This window comes from Nothobranchius furzeri, chromosome 5 (genome assembly GCF_043380555.1).
Source record: "Nothobranchius furzeri strain GRZ-AD chromosome 5, NfurGRZ-RIMD1, whole genome shotgun sequence".
NCBI classification, from domain to species: Eukaryota; Metazoa; Chordata; class Actinopteri; order Cyprinodontiformes; family Nothobranchiidae; genus Nothobranchius; species Nothobranchius furzeri.
The window spans coordinates 40,680,222-40,702,490 of NC_091745.1; the positions used below are offsets into that span (position 1 = coordinate 40,680,222).

General features: G+C 43.9%; 3 protein-coding genes across 3 annotated transcripts; 1 reads left to right on the plus strand and 2 right to left on the minus strand.

The window, feature by feature from the left end:
- Positions 1-71: 71 nt before the first annotated feature.
- On the minus strand, positions 72-8,231 carry gpatch3 (G patch domain containing 3). Its single transcript, XM_015949060.3, has 7 exons — positions 7,822-8,231; positions 1,955-2,412; positions 1,694-1,871; positions 1,260-1,319; positions 1,064-1,185; positions 422-549; positions 72-333 (listed from the first exon to the last, which is right to left on the minus strand). The coding sequence occupies exons 1-7, from the start codon at positions 8,204-8,206 to the stop codon at positions 150-152; spliced, it is 1,515 nt and encodes a 504-aa protein (XP_015804546.1). The 5' UTR covers positions 8,207-8,231; the 3' UTR covers positions 72-149.
- A 7,257-nt stretch (positions 8,232-15,488) lies between these two features.
- nr0b2a (nuclear receptor subfamily 0, group B, member 2a) lies at positions 15,489-17,015 on the plus strand. Its single transcript, XM_015949064.3, has 2 exons — positions 15,489-16,462; positions 16,548-17,015. The coding sequence occupies exons 1-2, from the start codon at positions 15,928-15,930 to the stop codon at positions 16,811-16,813; spliced, it is 801 nt and encodes a 266-aa protein (XP_015804550.1). The 5' UTR covers positions 15,489-15,927; the 3' UTR covers positions 16,814-17,015.
- Positions 17,016-18,139: 1,124 nt separating this feature from the next.
- On the minus strand, positions 18,140-21,349 carry kdf1a (keratinocyte differentiation factor 1a). Its single transcript, XM_015949062.3, has 4 exons — positions 21,036-21,349; positions 19,818-20,848; positions 19,372-19,446; positions 18,140-18,766 (listed from the first exon to the last, which is right to left on the minus strand). Exons 2-4 carry the CDS (start codon positions 20,827-20,829, stop codon positions 18,681-18,683), a joined length of 1,173 nt encoding a protein of 390 aa, XP_015804548.1. The 5' UTR covers positions 20,830-20,848; positions 21,036-21,349; the 3' UTR covers positions 18,140-18,680.
- Between the last annotated feature and the right edge of the window lie 920 nt (positions 21,350-22,269).

A 22,269-nucleotide genomic window follows, 5' to 3' on the forward strand; every position in this document is an offset into this window, starting at 1 on the left:
AAAAACAATGCTTAATGGAACATTAGGTTTCTCTGACTGAATTAATAAAAACGATTCTCAAATAATCTGAGTAAGTTAAAAATGCTTTAATACAAACTTGATACAAATATCAAACAGGTTAATATACAGATTTTATCAAACAGAACCAGTCATCTTTTTAAACCAATGACTCCCCCTGGTGTCCATCCTCTGTACTTCATGCTGGTGTTAGGTTGGCGTCTCAGTAAGGTGTCACCTTTATCAATGTCTTTAGGTTTATCGTACACTGTACATATGAGATGGTTTGTTTTGGCCTTTTTTAATGGATGCAATAACAGTTTTTCTCCATGATACCTGCAAGAAAACAAAACAAAACATCAGTATCCGATCGTTTTGTTTGCTCCCAGCTGTTGACTGATTGTGTTTCCGTGTTTTAACTGACCCAAAGCCCCTCTTGCATTTGGGATGTTGACCCTCATTCTCCAGAGCTTCAGAAATCCCAACCTGGCTGTCTCCCAGTCCCTCGCCATCTTTCCAGCCCTGCCTTTCCATTATGCGTCGACCAAAACCCTAAACCAAATAACATTTACTCTAAATTATTATTACAAAATAAAAAAATTCTCATCAAAAGAGCACACAAGAATGCAGAGAAATATTTGTGTGCACGCACCAAATCAGTGTAAATGAACTGATTCTGGATGTCTGGTGAATACTCAGCAATGACTGGTGAGGGGCGTTGCTGTAGGTGTGTGAGTGTGTTATGTCATGGTATATAAAGGTTATGTCCATAGACGTGTGGGTATTTATGTAGGAATGTGGAAGTGGGGTGAGCTGGGGGATGCCATGTTTTGTTTTGTTGACCGTGTTAAATGATCAAGGTTAACCTCCCACTACTTGTACCTGGTCAGCCTGTGTCTCAGTCTGATGAATGAATCGGGATTGAACGAAGAAAGAACGGATTAAATGAATAATGTTGGAAAGAAGCGGCTGGTATTATTGACCGGGCACGCGTCGGACAAACTGTTCCTCCAAGTTCAGCCCACGGTGGACCTCAAACACAACCACAACAGCATCTTGCCCTTACCTTAGAGAACCTCTCAAATCTTCCAATCGACTGATTGTGCCCTGATCCATCTTCAAGACCATCCCTAAGTCTCTTTTCATATCGCATGCTGACGTAGTCCCGAGCGTCCATGTCTCCTCCATCTGAGAGACGAGGGTTAATGATACGGCTGCATCTACACACTGATTTTCTTTTAGGGTTTAAGCTGCCCACATACCTTTTTCATAGTAAACACTCATGTCAACATCCCAGTCGTCTGCCGTTTGCTCATCAAAATCTAGAAGGAAGAAAACACATGAAAATATGATTATTTAAAAACCCAAAGATAATAAGGCTGAAAACCTATAAATCATAAAAGTACTAAAATAATAAGCATGCCTTTCATTTTTTCCAAGCATTGCTAAAATGCACTCCGCCTGAGAGCCATTTTTTATAAAGCATGTCCTGCACCGTGCGCTACGGAGCTGGTGCAGCATGGGGGAACATCAAAACACAAAGGCTTTATAAGTTTATTTGGGAGTGACTTGCTCTTTAAAGGAATCTTTTTTTAGCTGAGAAAGATCTAATGAAGATGCGCCACCTCCAGAGCCATGCTATAAAAAAACGGTGCTAGCATGGCGAGTCAGACTGATCTGAATTTTTTAGCGTTACCTCCTTCTTCCTCTTCCTGCCAGTACTGAGCGTCTGTGTAGAACACCAGACCTGGACCTCCCTTCTCCCACTTCAACTCAATCTCTTCTTCATACAGTCTCTCCTTTGTTCTCTCCTGGCTCGTCACATCTTCATGCAGAGCCTCGTGGCGCTCCCATTCTTCACAGTAGTCATCATCCTGCAACCAATCACGCTTGATCAGACAACAGCAACACTTATTTGACTTCTGACAGCTACAGATAAATATTCATCTAAACCCACATCATCTGCATTTGACTGAACATCCTCCTCTTCATCTCCGTTCTGTATCTCCTCAGCCTTTGCTTCTTGTCTGTCATCAGTCAGGAGTTTTGATCTTGAAGATCGAGCCGTCCCAGTCCTCAGTCCAGTTATTTCATGCCCAGTAGCTGTTAAGACAGTCTCTTCTGTGGCTGGGAGGGTGCAGGTATTGTGGTACTGGAAAGGCACGTTTCCATAGCGACGACTAGAGCTGGTCTTCGGGAAAGTGAGACCTAACTTGCGAATGAGACGAGGGGGCAGGCGACAGGACTGGATGAGCTGGAGGAAGACCTTCACAGGTGTACCCACGTTCCCGTTCTGCATCAGCGAAGGTGGGTTCAGCTCAGGTAAGCTCCTCAGGTCGGCCTCCGTGAACTGCTCAGTTAAGGAGACGCGATGACGCAGCTCGTACTTGGTTTTATAAGGGAATGATCCTTCACCTGAAACAACAGAAAGACAGTGCTATAGACAACAATCTGTCACGTCACAAATAAATCACCGATCGTCAGTAGGGCTTGGGATCACGCGTTGCATTCTGGCACGTGGCAGCCACGTTGATGGCCTCACGAGTGTAAACAAACCGTAGAAACAAACTGTACATCAAAGAGAAAAGGCAGAGTTGGGAGAAAGAAACTAATAAATAGGTTTAAATTCCAAAAAGGACGCAAAATACACAGGGACACGGTAAATATGGAAACCAGGGACTGGTTAATGAACCAAATCAGCATTAAAAATGGTTTGGATCCATATGAAAGACCCAATAAAGACAGGAGCACCCACAACGACGTGTTGTAGTCGTAGAAATGCACAATGAACATTTTCAACTATGTGGTCATGTCGGTAGAAGGGGTAGGATGACACAAGCTGAGTGTCAGGAACTGATTGTTTTAGGCACAGGAAGTAATAAAAACATGCTGCTGTCAGCCTGTAGAAGTTCTGGCCAAACTTTATTATTTTATTTCACGGGCTGCAGTGATATTGAATCATGTTAAACTCAACTTTAAGACAACCGGGAGGAAGTGTTCTTGTTTTCCATACCTGCTCCCTCAGACACGATGAACATCAGGAGATAAAAGTCAAAATGACACCTAAGGACATTGACTTAGCAGCGAGAGCTGGTGAAAGAAATTCTTGGGCGTGCTATTGGTGAAATATATCCCATCTTAGTCCATAATAAGTGTTAAATGAACAGTTGAAAATGAACTACAATTCCAAAACAACAAATCATTCCCCTCCTCCTAAAAAGCAGTGTCAGATGAAGCCAAATTTAAAACGTACAGCTAAAGTAGACTGTGATTGCTATGCTACTCAAATAAATATGCAGGACTAAGGTGTGAGCCTAATCCGGTGTCTCAATCATCTGCTCTGAGGCGCACCTCAGAGCACAATACTCATCTTGGCCAGTAGGTGGCAGTAACACACCACATACAAATTAAATTAGATATGCTGTTTTATGCATGTTGATGGTTTTAAACAATATATTCCCATAAAATGAGAACAAATAAACACAGTTTACAGCAACAGATATGACTGCAGTCCTATATTAAACCAACAGTGAGTTTATGTAAATGAGGAAGTGACAGAGTGAGTGGAAATTAGATCCAGCTCCTTCTATCATGCTAGCTAGTTGTTTTTTGTGAGCTGTCAGCCAGCGCCCCAGAGGCATTAAATTCACGGATGCTGACTGGCCCCAAATTCCCCAGTTCTCCCTAGCAACAAAATATGATTGGTAGTCTAGCTGCAGTTCAGGGGTACGTTTCCCAGCGCCCCAGGAGAGAAACAGTGAGTCTGTTGGAGGAAATCACAGTTTAATGAGGGATAGCTGCTGAAGATGATGAGTAAATAATTCAGATTAGATGAAGCCACACACAATTAACCAAATCTGACACACTTAAAGTAAATGTATGAATATAAATTGGTTAGTCATGGAGATCCATCAGCTAGTTGGCTATAATTAAATCCTAATTCAGCCCACAGACACCTACTGTTATCATTATCAGCAAATATAAACTAAACACCCAACATTTTAATTGAATGTTTATTATTTGTTAATGTTTTAGTATTTTCTGTCTTAAACAAAGCTTGGTTCATGATCCAACACACTTCTGAAACTCAGATAATGAGGAATAATTAGGTGAAAAATAAATAGGTCAGATTTTCTGGGGAAGAGGAAAGTCTCGTCGGCTCACTTGGATTGCTACTATAAGGCGACCAAACACCACCTTCCAGGGTATTTTCATTCTGGTAAGTTACAGATGGTGTACGTTTTTATACATTGTTTCTAGAGCTGAAACAACTAATCGATTTAATCGATTCTAATCGATTATTAAAATAGTTAACAACTTTTTTAGTCATCGATTAGTTGTTTAATAATCACATTTTACAGCATAAAGTCTATTTTTACCACAATCTGTTCAATTTGCCGCCAGTGTGTGGCAGTAATGAGCCACTGATCTACCAGTGGAGCCGTAGAAGAAGAAACGAGCCAATAAGTGCCCTCGGTTTTCATGACGTATCACTTTACTGACGCGCATCTTGCTGTGAGAGATGGCGGAACAAGAAGAAACACGGAAGAAAAATAGAAGCGACAATACTGAAGAGAAACCCCGGACAAAAACCTCATGAGTATGGGAGCACTTCACTCTAGATGTCATGAAAAGACGGGTGACCTGCAAAATATGCAAAAACCATCTAGCATGGCACGGAATCACGACGTCCCTAAGTGAACATTTGAGACGAAAACATGTGGGGGCTGATGCAGCAGAGTAAGAGCCAGCTCGGTAAGTAACAGAAAATAAACAAGCTAATGATCCATCACTACATGCCGATCAAATTTGGGACTTAGTGTTTTAGCTGAGTTCGTTATAGTGGATGTTAAACATGTTTTTTTTTTTTTTGCCGCATCAGTTTACGGTGTTCTACTTCTGATTGACTAAATGCAATCGTGAATCTCCTCCGTGTTGTGAATCATGCGCTTGCCAAATTTAGCACGTCTGTTTATACGAATGTTCTCGTTAAGAGAAAAACGGCACAAACCCATAACTATGTTCCTCATTCAAAAAAGGAAACTCCGCGGAGAAAAATATACAGACGAGCTGTGTCCAGGTGAATATAATGCGACATAGTTGAACGCTTTCAATTTTTAAGTACAGGAGAAATTCAGAAAGTCTTTTTCTTTACTATTAAAAGGCTGTTTTACTATCTAATGCTGTAAAACGCCTCACAACACATTTTTGTCAAAATAAATGATCACTGTATATTGTTAATCAATTAAAATAATATAATATTGATTTAGAGTTGTAGTGTCTGTGCTGCTTTATTTTATATGTGTACTTATTTCAGTCTATTTGTGTTTCTTATGCAGAAAAAAAACAAGCAACGATGGACAACTACATGGGAAAAGAGACACTCACCCCTCAGCAATGCATAACACTTACAAACTCTATTCTAGATTCTACATTATTTTTTATGGAATTTACCTCTTATATTTTGATGCCAAAAAATTATTCTGGACTGATATTTTGCACTGTTTAGCTCATTTTACACCACTGACTGTGTTCATGTGCAATAAAATAGATTGCAGTCAACTGCACAATTCTCCTATGTTTTTCTGTTTCTTACTGAAATGTATTCATCACTTGTATAGGTTAAATAGCTAAACAATAACAAACCGATTAATCGAAAAAATAATCGACAGATTAATCGATTATGAAAATAATCGTTAGTTGCAGCCCTAATTGTTTCTTTCCTTCAACCATGACATACACACACACACAGAGGCTACACACACAAACCGGTAAGCTAATGCAGGTGCACTGACATACTACACAGCTTCTCTTCCTACCCTTGTTCTGTGGAAAGACAATTTTGACTGTTTTACTGGAAAACCCAACAAATAAAACGTTTACTTTTCATCCAGATGTTTGCATCCGCTCACAGCACAAACAAGATAGCCGAAAATGTTCAGGGTATCGGCAGGTTTAAGGGAGCCAAATTTAAGGCTTTTTAAGACGTTTTTCAAGGCCACTTTGACCAAATTTAAACTTTTTTTAAAAGTTGAATTTAAGCTTAACAGGTGCTAACCACATCGCGAACGTGGGATTAGCCATCCAGTTACCATTAAACTTGCAATTCCCCATGGCGCAAGCTCTCACTAGCTTAACCAGCTAATGTGCTCATCTAAAAATAGCCCCCTTTCACAACCAACTGAATGTGTACGGTTTTGCTTACACCATTATCACACACGAGAAATGCTGAACACTAACTAGAAATTCATGAAAATTTTATAGATATAAAAGAATCTTGTTTATTGGGCCTTTGGTAATTTAAGACCTTTGGAAACTGTATTTAAGGATTATTTGTACTTTTTAAGGATTTTTAAGGCCTTAAATTTTGAAAAGCAAATTTAAAACTTTTTAAGGACCCGCGGATAACCTGAATGTTAGTTATGCAGAACTGCAGCAGCAACGATATGTCATCCAGCCTCTTCTAGACTGCCTACGTGATGTGAAATGTTGGCTGGCCACAAATTTTCTGCATCTCAATGATTCCAAGACTGAACTGATCCTGTTTAATCCGGTCAGATCTAGCTCATTCCAAACCCCAGATCTTTCATCTATTTCTCAAAATCTAAAAACCGTTGTGACAAACCTGGGTGTGAAGATGGATTCATCTGTAAGGGTGAGCGCCCAGGTCAATGCCACTGTAAAATCTTGTTTTTTCCAACTCCACCATCTGTCCAAATTAAGAGCCGTTTTATCTAGAAAAAATTTGGAATCAGTTGTTCATGCCTTCATCGCATCTAGGCCCGACTACTCAAACGCAGTTTTGCTGGGTGTCAATAAGTCAACCCTTGCCCGACTTCAACTCGTTCAAAACGCAGCTGCTAAATTCCTACACGTACTGACAGGCGCCAGCATATCACACCAGTTCTCAAATTCCTTCATTGGTTGCCCATCACTTTCAGGGTACAATATACTAACTGCTACTTTTTGTTTTCAAATCCCTCCATGGTCTTGCCCCCGTGTACTTATCGGACCTTCTTTCAATTTATACTCCCGGTCGCACACTCAGGTCCTCCAGCCTGTTGTTCCTCGAGGTCCCGAAAGCGTGTCACAAATCATGTGGACAAAGAGCTTTCTCTGTTGCCGTTCCTAAACTGTGGAACGAACTTCCAGTCACAGTTCGACTGGCACCCACCTTGGCAGATTTTAAGTCTAGACTAAAGACACACTATTTTACCCTTGCTTTTAACAGTTAGCTGTTAGTTTGGCTTTTACTACTCTTATTTTATTGTCCATTGTAAGGTTTCATTGGTTTTAATGGTACTTTTTTTTGTCTGCTGTATTTTATAGTACTGTTTTAAGTTTTTTTAATCTCTATTATTGTGCGACTGTTCAGCACTTTGGTCAGCCATATGGCTGTGTTTTTAAAGTGCTTAATAAATAAAGGTGGTATGGTATGGTGTGATGATCCGACCTTGGGCCGTTCATATGGATCAAAATCATTTATTATGCTCACTTCGTCTTTATTTAATGTATCCCTGTATATTCCGCATCCTTTTGGGGTATGTATAATGTTTAACATTTTCTTTCACCCAAATCTGCTCCTTCTCTGCGACAGCACCTTTTGTTTCACGGTTTGTTTACATCCCAGAATGCTATGCGTAATCACGTGTGACCACCGGTGACCACAAGGCCTATCGGGTGGTGGTGGCCTGGGATGGCTGCAAATTCCCGTCCCAGTCCGCCCCTGCCACTAATAAATGATATCGTTCATTTTATCTGAAGTTCTTTTTCAGTAGTAACTATTGTTCCCCTAAGGTCTTATTTAAGACTAGAGTGCCGTACCTTTGTCTTGTGAAACTTTAACTCTCCTGATAACGCAGCGCCTGGAGAGCCAGCTCCCCTTCGAGTCGATCCAGTGGTTTCCCGCGTACATGTGGATGAAGCGGTCAGCATCTTTAGCACCGACTGATGCGATACAGCACTTGGACTTCACCGCCCGCTTTGGCTCAGAGCTGCTAACACCGGAGCTCTCTCCGTCTCCACACACCGTGGTTTCGGTTCTTTCAGGCTCTCTGAGAACTTCCGGCCGATGTCGATAGTGAAAACAACAAAAACCACCGCTTTCTATGAACTGGCTGAAGTAATTTCTCAGGTCTGCTGAACGGAAAGCAGCGGGGATGTTACTTATCGCTACATACGCAAGAGGCTCAGAGTCGCAGTCCGCCATGTTTGTCTGTCAAACGTCAGCAACAAACACGACGCACGGCTTGACGTAACATCCGCTTCCTTTGCGTTGCCAGTGAAATCGAAGGTGACCAAACATCCGGAGTACTTTGGTTCTGGTAATGTACTTTGTACATAAATGCAGCTGTATTTAGTTCTATTGCATCTTTGCATTTTAATATTTTAGAATGAGCTAACAATGGGTCGGTATGTTCTATTACGAATAATCCTCATAGTGAACTTTTGCAGTGTTTAGAGGCTGACCGATATGATTTTTTTTAAGGCCGATGCCGATACAGATTTTTTAAAGTATTTTGTTGCTGGTATATATTTAATGTTGTAGCGATGGACTGGCACTCTGTCCAGGGTGTATCACGCTTGATTGCCAATTGACCGCTGGAGATAGGCACCAGCCCCCCCGCGACCCTATATGGACAAGCGGGTTCAGACAATGGATGGATGGAGGTTGTAGCATCCAGAGCAGAACATTGATTGTGAAAGACAACTGAACACTCACTGTGTGCAATATAAATTAAACAAGTCAACACATCTTTTAATATTCATTGAACTTCATATATAAAACAAACTCAAAATCCAGTGTTGCATTAATGTTTCACTAACATCTTGCATTGATGATGGAAGTCTGATCGCAGCACAAAGCCTTCTCCAGCACATCCCAAAGACTCTCATTGGGGTGAAGGTCTGGACTCTGTGGTGGCCGATCCATGTGTGAAAATGATGTCTCATGCTCCCTGAACCACTCTTTCACTATTTGAGCCCGATGAATCCTGGCATTGTCATTCAGGATATTCAGGTAGTCAGCTGACCTCATTCTTGGAGCACATCCTGTTGCTGAACCTAGACCTGACCACCTGCAGCAAGCCCAGATCATAGCACTGCCCCCACAGGCTTGTAGAGTAGGCACTAGGCATGATGGGTGCATCACTTCATCTGCCTCTCTTCTTACCCTGATGCACCATCACTCTGGAACAGGGTCCATCTGGACTCATCAGACCAGTTTTTAATGAAGTGTTGGACAGTTCTTAACCCAGTTTTAGTCATTTCTGCGTCTCATTAGATGTTTTCTCTGCTTGATGCCGATGACCTGACCCTTCTCACACAGACGAACATCTTTTCCACGACCACCAGATGTGTCTTTCCACATGTTTGTGGAGGAAATGAGAAGCAACCCCTCCAGTTAGGGTTAAATAACTTGTTGCCATGCAGTAATTACTCATTAGGAGGCTCATCTTTGCTTATTTAAATCCAGGTGGTGACTTTTTTGGGGATGGACAGTGTATTTTAACCACATATAAATAATTGAACAATAATAAATAATTTTATAATAAGAAACCCACCCAAGCCCACCCCCTCTCACCCAGAGCAGCCCCCCTAAATAACTTTTTCTTTTCTTTTTTATTTGAATTGCCAGCAAATTGCCAAATTAGGTGTTGAATCATGTTTAAATTCACTAAAATATGAAGTCAGATCTGGAGGAGATTCTTGTTTCATTTTAAAACACAGTCCCAGAGGCAGTGATGAAATCTGCTCAGTCCGAGTTCATTGACCCAGAGGACAGCTTTAACTGTGGCCTTCAACTCAGCTTTTATCGTTGCGTCTTGTTAGTAATGGGCTGTAAAACTAAACTCAGGAGTCTGGACCCTGACATCATTTCTACACATTATATTACACAGGTTACAGCGTCATGGTCATTCTGGTTTGTACAAACTCGTATGTGCAATTAATTAACTAATAGTGAAAGAATGCTTTAAAAGTGCTCGGCTTCTGACCAAGTCCTCCAAACACACCCACATCACCCCGCTTCTCCTCCAGCTTCACTGGCTGCCAGTCAACTTCAGGGTTCATTTCAAGATCCTGGTTCTGGTCTATAGGGCCTTACATGGACAAGCACCATCTTACATTGGTGATCTTCTTAGTCCCTACACCCCCAGCAGGTCCCTGAGGTCCAGTGATCAAAGCCTACTGGTTGTGCAGCACCAGCCTAAAGGTCAAAGGTGACAGATCATTTGCTGTTGTGGCCCCCAGACTCTGGACATCTCTCCCCCTGAGCCTGAGATCAGTGGACTCAGTGGTCTCCTTTAAAAAGCAGCTGAAGACTCACTTGTTCAAGCTGGTTTGGTGTGACCTCCTGTGGATTCTTCCTGACTACTTCCTCTTCAAGCTGTTTCTGCCAATTCTGTCTTTGATCCTGACTACCTTTTCTCGTTCATTTTTTAATTCTTCCTCTGCACTTTTAATTTTTCCTGTTTTCTTGAGGTGGTTATTTCCCCCTGGGAAGTTTAGAAACTGTCTGTTGCCTGACGAGCTGAAACTGTTTTGGAATTGGGTTTAGAGCTGCATTGTAGGTGCTGGAAGGGTGGAACCTACAGTGCAGCTTTAAACCCAATTCCAAAACAACCATCATAACACATAACGACATAAATGACTCCTCATGGGGTAGTGAGGATGGACACGTCTAGGTAGTTCAGCTTGTAGACAGCTACAGTTTTTAACCCTCCCACTGTCCTAATGGGTGTGACCCCGCGAGGAAAGTTGACCATTGAGCAGAACTGATGGTTTATTCCTTGAGGTACAAGTGGCAGGGGTGAGGAGTGAGCACCACCTCACCCCTGCCACGTGGACCTCAAGGGATAAACCATCAGTTCTGCTCAATGGTCAACTTTCCTTGCGGGGTCACACCCATTAGGACAGTGGGAGGGTTAAGCTTGACCCTCAGAAATGACAAAGCTCCTTGGATGAGAGGCAAAACATCTTCAAGAAACCAAAGAAGTCCAGTTGCCTTCATTTGAACCCTTTGGACATCCATCACACTGGATGACTGAAAACCTTCACTAGCATACTGATAACTGAGTCCTTAATAAATCATTGTAATTTGACACAAACATGCTCAGAAGTAGATATGTAAGTGTGGATTCAATTCTATGAATTGAGCTTCCAGGTTAAATAACTGATCTTTGTGGTGATGACCCGGTAAAACAGGAGCCAGACAGAGTCCTGTTCTACATCTGACGGTCATCACACACACACACACACACACACACACACACACACACACACACACACACACACACACACACACACACACACATTTGGTCGCATGGTGAGTTCACTGACCCAGTGGGAATACACAGCAGCCTTTGCTCAGGAGACGTTTTGGGACAACAAACTGAGTGTCAGTGGGATTCACCGATAGTTCTGCTTGAACTGTAAATATTTTCACAGGAGTGGAAATTCGATTCTGAATTAAGGAGTTACATCACGTTTGCTTCCTTGATTGCAGATTGTTCCTCTTACAGTATGAAGGACATTTTATTTTCTCTTTGGCAGCAGAGATAAGCTGGTGTCCTCCGTGCTTGTCTCCGCCTGCTCCTCACCTCCATAAACTCGGGCCTTATCGCAGGACTTTACAGCTGTCATCGCGCTTCACAACGCTTGAGGGCTGCAGAGTGTTTTGTAGGTCAACTCTGGAGAAAGTCTCACATTCGTGATGATTTTGTGTTTTACTGAAGCTCTCGTGCCTCATCCTGACTTGTTTCAGATCTCGCATTATTGGCCACGAGGATAATTCGGGAACAGAAAAGGAGACTAGGAAACATTTTCCAGAGGAATTTTTCAAGGAATGAGTAAATGGAATGATGCAATAAAACTAAGATTCGGTGACTGGTGCTGCCAGTTGTGTCTGGTGTCTAATCTCTTTATTGCAGTCATACACTTGGAAACTGTCCTTGACTCCAGCGCTCGACGGGTCACCTCCTCCGAGTCTCGGATACTTTAACGGTTCGTGTCAAATAAAAACAGCAGTTCCATGGTTTACGTTATGACTTATGAATGCGGTGATCCCTTTTACAACTCAAAGATCTCTTTTATTTGACAGTTGTGTTTATTTGCGACCGTAATAAAGTCATTTCCTTATCAGTCTGGAACCTCTGTGCCAGGCACGGAGAAGGATGGCGAAACGTTGTACTGCCCGTTACAGACGCCGTGACTCCGACTCCTTGACACTCCAACAGAATAAAATCATGACATAAAACCTGCTCTACAAAGAACAAACACTACAAGCTCCCAGTGGCCTGAGCGGTTTTTAAAGTCAAACGTGATTCAGAAAGTTCAGATCTTCTGTGTGGAACAATAGAGACGATTCCTGACCAGACTGTTAGGCTAACAGCTAGTTTATTAAATACTTAAAGCTGCTTTCCAGAGTTTTCCCCTTTCAGAAATGATGTATGATTTGTCAGAAATCTGTAAAAGTGATTATCTGATCATGTACTGTGATATAATGTAAGCACGCCCCCCGCCCCGCAGAGCTCCGTGCGATAGGAAACTGAGCGCCGACCAGAACTAACCAATAGCGTTAGACGAGCGCTTACTTGCTTCAAATTTAAGGAATACTTCGGCTGATGCAGATTTGATGAACTTTTCACGGACAAGTAAGACTTTAAAATATAAATAAATGAGAACACAGCCTGACATGAGAATAATACTCGTAAAACAACACGTTTCAGCTGTTTGTCGGCTACAGAAGCACATTTATAAACGGAAACGGGAAATCGCCATCTAAAAAAAAACAGAGCGAGAGTTTTTGTGTCATATGCTTGTCGGCCACTAGATGGTGCCATCGGATAAGAGAAATACTCCGGAAAGAGACTTTAAAACAACGCAAAGTTAAAGAAATAAGTTTTATGCAAAGATTATTTTATAAGGCTTTGCAATGTTTTAAGTTTTGCACAACACAACTTTTAACAAAGTTTACTGTCATTTGCATTTGAAGGAGAATCAGCTATCTGTAGCATTTCCCGTTTGTAACATCGTTGGTTAGATCTTTATTTTCCTGCCGGTTTACCTGTATAATATAAAACCGAAGGCGGCATAAGCCTGACAAACATCTCAGATCCCATTAGACCACTCAACTTCTTCCCCAGGAATAACCCACACCTGCGTATCAACCAACCACATTTAAAATCTCTTTTTGTCCCTTTCGTTGTACGTGTATGTTCATAGCTGAGAACTTTGCACCACCCTTTTGTACAATTCATGTTTCATGTTTGCCCTGCAGAAGGTGATGTAGTGGCAATAAATACATCTTATGTTCATGCTGTTATGTTTATTAAGCTATGCTTAATTTTCTGTCCCTTTTGTTATGTTCTTATAGAAGACTTGGCTAAACTGAGGTTGATGCAAACATCCTTTGTGTGTTTGGGCCATCCAATGATTTGTTATGGTTGATTGCACATGGATGCAACTTAACGCAGAGCACCGGTGTTCTGCTGAGCTGTGGTGGCCTCATGGAGCGGGCCGCCGGCTAGCATGCTGCTGCTAACTACTTAACATACTCCCTCTCTTATTAATAACATTTTACTCTCTTTAACGTTGTATGTGCTACTACTAGTTCACCTGTTGAATCAGTTATATGGGCCATTCCCATCTGTACCGGGTCGGCCCGGGCCGGGTAGCGTAGGTTGTTTACATATCTGGGTGGCCTGGTATTTTTCCGGGCCAACCAAGGCTCATTCTCAGCCCTCTTCTCAAGGGGGTCTGCTTCAGGCCGACCAGGGCCAACACACCCACTGCTGACAGCAAATTCACACCTTCCATTAGAGCAAGCCTCTGATTGGTGGGTAGAATCAGCCCACATGGGCTTAAGGCAAGGATGTGTGGAATCAACCGGGCCAGGCTGGGGCCGACTGGGGCTACCCGGCCCGGGCCGACCCGGTACAGATGGGAATGGCCCATTAGATTCACCCAGATAAAGACAATAAAGTTTATTTCTCACTAAATAGAATATTTAATAAGAAATCACAATCTAGCCATAGGAACACCACTTGGTGTGTGTGTGTGTGTGTGTGTGTGTGTGTGTGTGTGTGTGTGTGTGTGTGTGTGTGTGTGTGTGTGTGTGTGTGTGTGTGTGTGTGTGTGTGTGTGTGTGTGTGTGTGTGTGTGTGTTTGCGCTGACTTCCCAATCCCCACTGTCGCTACACACTTGCTTTTGAGGATTGCTGCAAAGACCTAGTCAGTGACTCGATGCCGTCTGCTGAGTTAGGAGCTATATAAATAATCTGAACTGAAGAAAAACATGTACATTATTGAGATTAGTTGTGAAATGGCCAACAACAAGAGAATGTAACATTTGTAAAAACAATAACACTATTTCTTTTTTGATCAAGATGCTTTTTTAGATAAGTTTGTCTCACAAACGGAACATCTGCAGTTAGAATGCCTCATTTCATTTCAAATGTGTTGACAGCAAAATAAACATGTTCAAAAACTTCTACGTAAATGCAGCTGTTACTCAGGAACTGGGCAAAAGCAAATGCAAACAAAGAAACTATAGAAGCAGACATTTGTAAAACGGGTTAATTACGTTCCAGATCACTAACAAACACTTCTGTGCATGTTTCAAATGAAAAACTGGTCTTACACACGACCCTTACGATCACACAAACAACCTTTTAATCTTCTGTGTAATAATCGTGTTAAAGATCGAAAAGGCAGAATTAAAACGCAAATCTTGATGGATATCCATTAACGGTGTGGAACACTGAAAAAAAGTTTTAATTATTATTTCTGATTATAATCGGTCTCCGAGTGTTTCGTTCATGCTGAACATGAAAATAGTCTCCTACACCTAGGATTTGAAAAGCCTGACAGATCTACGCCACGCTGTCACCTAACATTCATGGACTCACCCTCCTTGACTCGCGGCTGTTGTTGGCTTAGCATCCAGGAAACAGCAGAGAGGTAGTAGAAGCTAACGTTAGCACAAGCAACTCCACCACACAGCAGACCTCCTCCAGGCTCGTGTTATTTGTGGAGAGAAAACATCAACGTTGAAGAGCAAACAGAGTCAGTGGTAGAGTCGCGTTGCTGCTAGCCGGTCCGATTTTAAAGGTTAGTAGGTGAAGTGGTTATAAGGTTGAAGTATGCTTTGGGACTTCTGAGGATTAGATGCATTAAGTGTACATTTTACCGTTTGTTCCCACCCCAGAGTTACAGGTTAAGCTATCAATGCAACTTGCCCCTAGGGGGCTCGCTACAGCGATGAACTTGTTTTATATTCTTCCCGAAGTCATTTGGAATCATTTCAATAGTTCCTTTAGTCATCACACACTGTTGAAATTCATCTCCGCATTTGACCCATCCCCGTGGGGAGCGGAGAACTGCAGCTGTGGTCGGGAATTATTTGGTGGTTTTATGCTACTACTACTGTTTCCCTAAAATTGAAGCATAATTCCCACTGTTCCCGGTTTGGAAACGTTTGTCTAAACTAAACTACGTTTGATGAGAACACGATGTGAAGGTCAACGGCCTCCTTTGTGGTCTGGCCTCCTTCCAGCACTACAGGTGTGAGCTGGCGGGTGCAGTGACACAGCGTGGGGCTGATTACCTCTGCAGTCCTTGGTAGCTTGGTACTGCCTGGGTTGATGACACTGCCTTCCAGATAAGGCCAATCCCACTTGATATCCATGTGTGACTCCAGCAGCTACTTCTCAATGAGAAAAGCTTATCTGTTTCCCAGGGTTATTCCAGCAGTCACCTGGCAGAGCGCGCGGTTGTTTTTCACATTGGGTGTATTGACATTTCAAGGTCCACTAAGAAGGGAGGGTTGGCCTTATAAATAAGACTGGAGGAAGCAGCAGCTCTCAGAAGCTCAGACGGAGCCCGTCGTGGCAGAGAAGAGGTTCAGAGGAGCAGCCGCATCGAAGAAAGATGGATAACAGATGCCAGTGTTCCGCTAACAAACAAAGGCAGTTAAACCCGATCCTCTACAACATCTTGAGCCAGATGGACAGCGGTAGACCGACTCCAGACACCTCCAGCCACAGTTCCGTTCCTCACAGATGCAACTGTGAGACGCGGCGGAGAGTGTGCTTAAAAAGGCCGTCTGTGGTCTGCAAAGAGGCGTCTGCAGTTCTGGTGAAAACCGTCCACTTCATGAAGAACTTGCCAGCGTTTAACCAGCTGCCACCCAGTGACCAGTTTGCACTACTTAAAAGCAGCTGGGTGCCACTTTTTATTTTGGGTTTGGCCCAGGAGCGCGTGGACTTTGAGGTGGCGGACGTCCCTGCTGACAGCATGCTGAAGAAGATTCTCCTGAACTGCCAGGAGAGCCCTGAAACAGAGCGGGAGCAGCCAACCATGGCAGGCATCAGCAAACTCAAGTCGTGTCTCAAAAAGTTCTGGAGTCTAGATGTGAGCCCAAAGGAGTACGCTTACCTGAAAGGGACCACGATATTTAATCCAGGTATGTACTGCGTTAACTGGATTCAGACAACAGATAATCCAAGGACTCGTTTGTCAAGCAACAATTCTGGTTTTCTCTCAAACAGATGTACCAGATTTGAAGGCAGGCCTGTTTGTCGAAGGCTTGCAGCAGGAAGCTCAGCACGCCCTGAGCGAGGTGGTCCAGCTGCTTCACCCTGGCAACCAGGAGCGCTTTGCTCGGATCCTCCTCACAGCCTCCATGCTGCAGGGCATCACACCCAGCCTCATCACCGAACTCTTCTTCAGGCCTGTGATAGGCCAGGCCAACCTGCTGGAGCTGCTGGTCGACATGCTCTTCAGCCGATGGGAGGGGTGGTCCTCGGGATGGTGACCTCCATGCAGCGTGCTTTAGAGGCTTCTATAAAGCACACTAGGGTTTTGACTTTCGTCCGCTGAAGCTGAGGTCACTTCACCGTCTGAGCAGAACTCCTGAGAGGTTTTTGAGTTTTGATCCTACGTGTCGATGAGCTCCTCTGCTGTAAATAAGCATCTGCATTTCCAGAAAACTTGAATAAATATATTTTTGTACACGACTGAGTCCGATCCGTGGATCCATCCTCCATTACATGTTGTGCTCAGCAAACTTTTCAGAAAGTCAAGCGTAAGCCTGCGCGTTAAAGGAGAGAATCTAAAATTAGAATGAAAACACACATTTGTGGCTTCAAATGGAACAGAAAACCTTTTTTCTGCCTGTACTGCTGTGCTGTGTCTCCCTCTAGAGGACGTTTGGTGGAAGTTTTTTTTTCTCAGAAGACTAGCGGCAAATATTTTCTTACTTTTGCATTTCTCACAAAACCACAGCATCAAGATCCCCCCACCCCATCGTCACAAAAAGGGACAGAATGGCACGAACGCTAAACTCAGCGCAGTATAAAAAAACACTGTCTGCATGTAGTTATTTGAGAAATCAGGCTTAGTCATCCTACTTTGTGGTATGTTAGTTGTGAAACCCTGTCTTTACATGACAACTCGTACAGGTAAAACAGGAATGTGCTGGTGGGGGCGGTGAGCCGGTGGAAATGGGGTTACGCGTGGAAACGGCAACACAAACAAGACAAAAGGAGAGTCCAAAATGCTTCAAATCGAGTGCAAAGTGGAAAAAAACTACACATTTTTGTTGCTGCAGCAATTTTTCTTTTCAGCAGATATGAAATCATCCAAATGTTGGAGTTGTTAGGATAAGGTGGCTGTAATCTGCTAGATTTACTGAAAACTTAGAACCCGGTGCATTCAAACTGAACATCTTCATTTGAGCAGAAACAAGAAAACGTGAAACAACGATCAACGCGTCCTAAAACAGATTAGAACCAGAAACCAAACTCTTCATTCTCTTCAGGCTCCTGCAGCAAGTCTAGTTATCGGAATTGCTTCTTTCCTTTTTCCATGAATGACAAAGACAAACCTCGGGATTTTATTTCCTTTCTGTCAGAACCAGCCAAACGAGTTCCTCCTTTTGCTGAGGGCGGAAAAAGCCTCTACCTGCTAGAACGCTGACCTCGGAGACGAGCCTGCAACAATCCCAGATTCGGAAAAAAAAGGAAAAGTGAGCTGGAGAGGAAGAAACTCGAATGAAAAATGATTTCTTGGTGTATGAAAGCTACACTAATATGCCAGTATTCCACTTGTGGCTGCAAGAGAACATAAACACACTTAAATATGCAATAAAAAACACAAGAATTTAGTTTATTTTTTTAAAATACAACTTTTTGGGTAATATAAAAAAAGACACCAAACGGCACAATGCAACATCATTTCAAGAACAGTTATGGCTTCAGCACAGTTCTGCTGCTTAAACATCAGCAGCAGCAGCAAAAAAAAAAAAAAAAAAAAAAAAAAACATCTCAGGTTAAAGAAACGGTAACAGATCAGCTCAGACAACACAACGCTTGTAAAACTAAAAAAGGAAGGAGGACGGTTATGACCTACCACGGGGTTTGATCCTGTGGCTTTCTGACGGCTGACTGATGTTTTCAGAGAAGTCTAAATCTTTAGAACACTGATCACAGGTTTACCTAAACATCAAAAAACAACGTACACACCTTTGTTCAGGGGGACAATTCATAGCAAAAAGTGTCTTCTCCTCTCACTGGAGAACTGTAACCATCTAGAGAACGGTGCTCTGCTCAGTAACAGCATCCATGGCAGTAGCAACAGCAGTCGGGTGACACCCTTCTGCAGTAAAAGCACATCAAGTCTCTTCAGATGAGCAGAGGAGCTCCTGACGAGTGACTTCCTGTGTCGTGATGGTACGGCGAGGAGACCGTGGCGGTGCTGGAGGAATACGCTGGTGGAGAAGCAACATTTGTACAATTAAACAACTCAAACAGCGAGGGCTCTACATCATCTGCACGGGGAGGGTTCGTGCAGTGAGAAAGCTGCAGAAACACAACGTGCTGTACCCTCATTCAGAGGCGTGTAACCAGACACCTTTAAACTGCCTGTTTGCTAAAAAGCAAGTTTGAAGGGAGAAAAAAAAGCCAGTTGCACTGTAATTTATTAGTAACCCAAGTTGTTTGCTAACATGACGTAACGTTACAAGGTGTAGATTTGATGTGACTCGATCTGCTGCTTTAGCGGGAGGTGTAGCATGACCGCTGAGCTGGGGTGGGGGGGATAAAAGAGCCTGGAAGACCGGCACGGCATTAGGTGGGACTGTAATGTGCGAAGAAAAAGGAGAAGGAATGCTGTTTGTTAGAGAAGTGTGCTGCTGGAAAGTAGGGAGGAGGTGAGAGAAAGCCTGCAGCTGCAGACGGCACAATGGTTAGGGGAGATGGGAGCCTCACCATGCAGACAATCACAGACGGAGGAACGCTAAATTTTACACCCGAATTTCTCCAGACAAAAAACGGGTCAGTACACCCGTCATGGAAAACTCCCAGGTGCACTCACTTCTCCCACTGTAAGGTCTCATCTTCCTGGCCAGCTCATCCGACGGCGTCCGCTCAGACACTTTCACCTCCGGATCTGTAACACAATTAGAACTAAATAGACGCAGAAATGAAATGTGGCAAAGCAAACACAGAGGGCCTCTTAAGGGCCCTCAATAAGCTCCAGTGTGATCAATAGTCCGGTCATCTGCTCTCACAAGGTTTTGGGTTTTCCGCACTTGTATCAACTTGCCTCGGATTAGCAGATTGTTTAATAGGCCTGTAAACTGCTTTGTGTTTGAGGGTTTATAAACAAAGACAGCAGAGTCCCAGCAGACACGATGAGTCACCGAAGGGGAAACGGGTCAGATGTTTGTTATTTCTGGCCTTCTGCTGAACAAGACAAGTGGAAAAGTCTACTGCACCGATTATTACTGCGAGACAAAAACGGTGTCATGCAACTCTTACAGTCGCTGCTCATGAAGGTCATGGTCTCGGTGCCGCTGTCGGGGAGCGTCCCGTCGTTCCTGCCGTTGGGACGCTGCGCCGCTTGTTTGTGGCTGGGGTTTTTCTTCGTCTTCCTCGTGCTGATGCGGATGACCCCGTGCACCAGCTTGCACTCGGCCTCCTGCTCCTCCAGGTTGTAGTTCTGGGCGATGCTGTAGATGAGCTCGCTGATCTCGTTGGTTTTGCGGGAGAAGGACTGGTCGGATGTGCACTTGGCAAGCTCTTCGATCTGATGCAATGCGTAGAGCTCCAGCAGCTTCTTGGTGATGAGAGAGTCCACATCCGTGCTGTCGCACGGGTCGTCCAGATCGTAGTAGTCGTTGGACAGCAGGCTGGTGTTGCTGACCGGTCGCTGGCTCTCCCCCTTAGCAGGTGCACGGGTCCGTTTGGGGGCGTTCACCGGGTAACTTACGATCTCCCCCCTGAAGCGAACATCTTGGTATCGGAAGCTTTCATTTGCAGGTAAATTGGAGTGTTTTTTGGGTTCCAAGGTGATGTCACGTGTTGGGTTGCTCAAGGCCATGCCATTAGGAGGCTCACTGCCCATTTTATGTGGGTGGTCGGTGGAGCTTTCATTAACAGGCAGACAGGGCTCCCGGCTGCCGTAAAAGCCACAGGTCAGCAAACAACAGAGGAGAGCCTTGCAGCTATTCCAGCCCCTTGAAGCGCAGGAGCCACAGGTGGGCCTGCTGGTGGGCACGCTGTCTGCTGACCCTGGAATAAATCCTATAGTCTCTGAGCTCCGGGCCGTGCCGTTCCGTGGGTGTCCTCTGCCGTGACCGTACTTGTTCTCTGCATACCGGGGGCGCTCGTTGTGCTGATGATCTCCATGATGATCCCTGTAGAAGTCGTGCTTAGCAGCCCCGTCCCGGTATGCGGGCCGGGTTTGCCTGTACTTGTCAGTCCTGGACCCTGAGGTGTGGGGATGGTGGTGGCTGGGTGCCTGGGGAGCTCCCCTGTTGTGGCCAGGCATGGCTCAAAGGACCTGGGACCTGAGGAAGAGGAATGTTTACAGGTTAAAGCCGTGTCAGCTCAAAACAACCTGCAGAACCACTTAACCTGCGGACTCGAGAGTATTCAGAGAAATAGCACTGAGCACTACTCATCATCGGCTCGTCCTGACTGGCCAGGCCCTTCCTCAGCTCCGCTTTCATCCCTGAGCTGCTCTGCTGGACTTACCGCATAAAGAGGGAACAGCTGTGCTCGTCTCCCAGCGAACGAACCGCGGAAGTCTCAGACTCCTGCTCGCGCTTCAAACCGAGAGAAAACGAGACGGAGGTTGAAACCTCGCAGACTTCCAGGTGAGTTGTTGTTTAAAACTCCAAAACGACCGACTTTCCCAACCTAAAGCCCGCAGTCCGGAGCCGCGACCGGGACACGCGCGCCCGCTCATTCGCCTCGTCGCTGGTTAAAAACCCGAGTCTCTCCCAATGTTTGGCTATTACCTGCGGCTACAGCTAATCCCAGATCCTAAACACCCACCCACAGGTGAGTCGTGACGTCACGCCGAGCGGATATGAGCGGAAGGGGAATTCAGAAGGGTTACCTTTCGATTTTTATTTTGGCGCAGTAGTTCGTGACGCAAAAACATTTAGCATTCAATTTAACAGATTTTCACTTTTTAAAATGATTGAGCATGCTTTGAAAGGGCAGGGCTGACATGCGCACAGCTGCACAGGCAGCAGCAGCAGGTGTGTTTCCAAACATTATATTTCATTTTGCCCCATTTTCACTGTCTGCCCACACTTAATCACACTCGCCTCACCTGCAGGAAAGCACAGCGCCCAGCAGAGTCACAGAAAGAGGGCAAAGAACAATTAAATCCAGAGTTTATTCAGAATTAACATGTTTATCGTCATCCAACAACAATCTATAGGCCTGCTAATATATGCGAAATTAGGGGCACTAACTGGGTAAACAATAATAGTAATAAATAATCGTTTCACCACAGCAAATACTAATATTTTATGTGCTGTGTGTGTGTGTGTGTGTGTGTGTGTGTGTGTGTGTGTGTGTGTGTGTGTGTGTGTGTGTGTGTGTGTGTGTGTGTGTGTGTACAATCATTGACTACTAATGCAAAAAGAGATAAAATTATAATTTAAGCTATTTAAAATGTGGCTAAACAAGCACAGTGTAAACTTTACTGGTTTGACTAAAAAAAAGACACATTTCAAGCAGAGCCGTGTCCAGGACTTTTAAAATGGGGTGGCCCATGGGTGGCACCAATGGTTATGCTTATTTATTTATTTACACAAATCGTTTATTTATTTACTTTCTAGTGAATTTTTGAGTGTCACGTTGCACAATCACAATTTTTTCCCCCTCTTCATCTTCTACTTTTGTGGTGGTTAGCAAGTCACTTCTTGTCATTACTGCCACCAACTGGAGTTGAGTGGGACTCTAAATATTATGT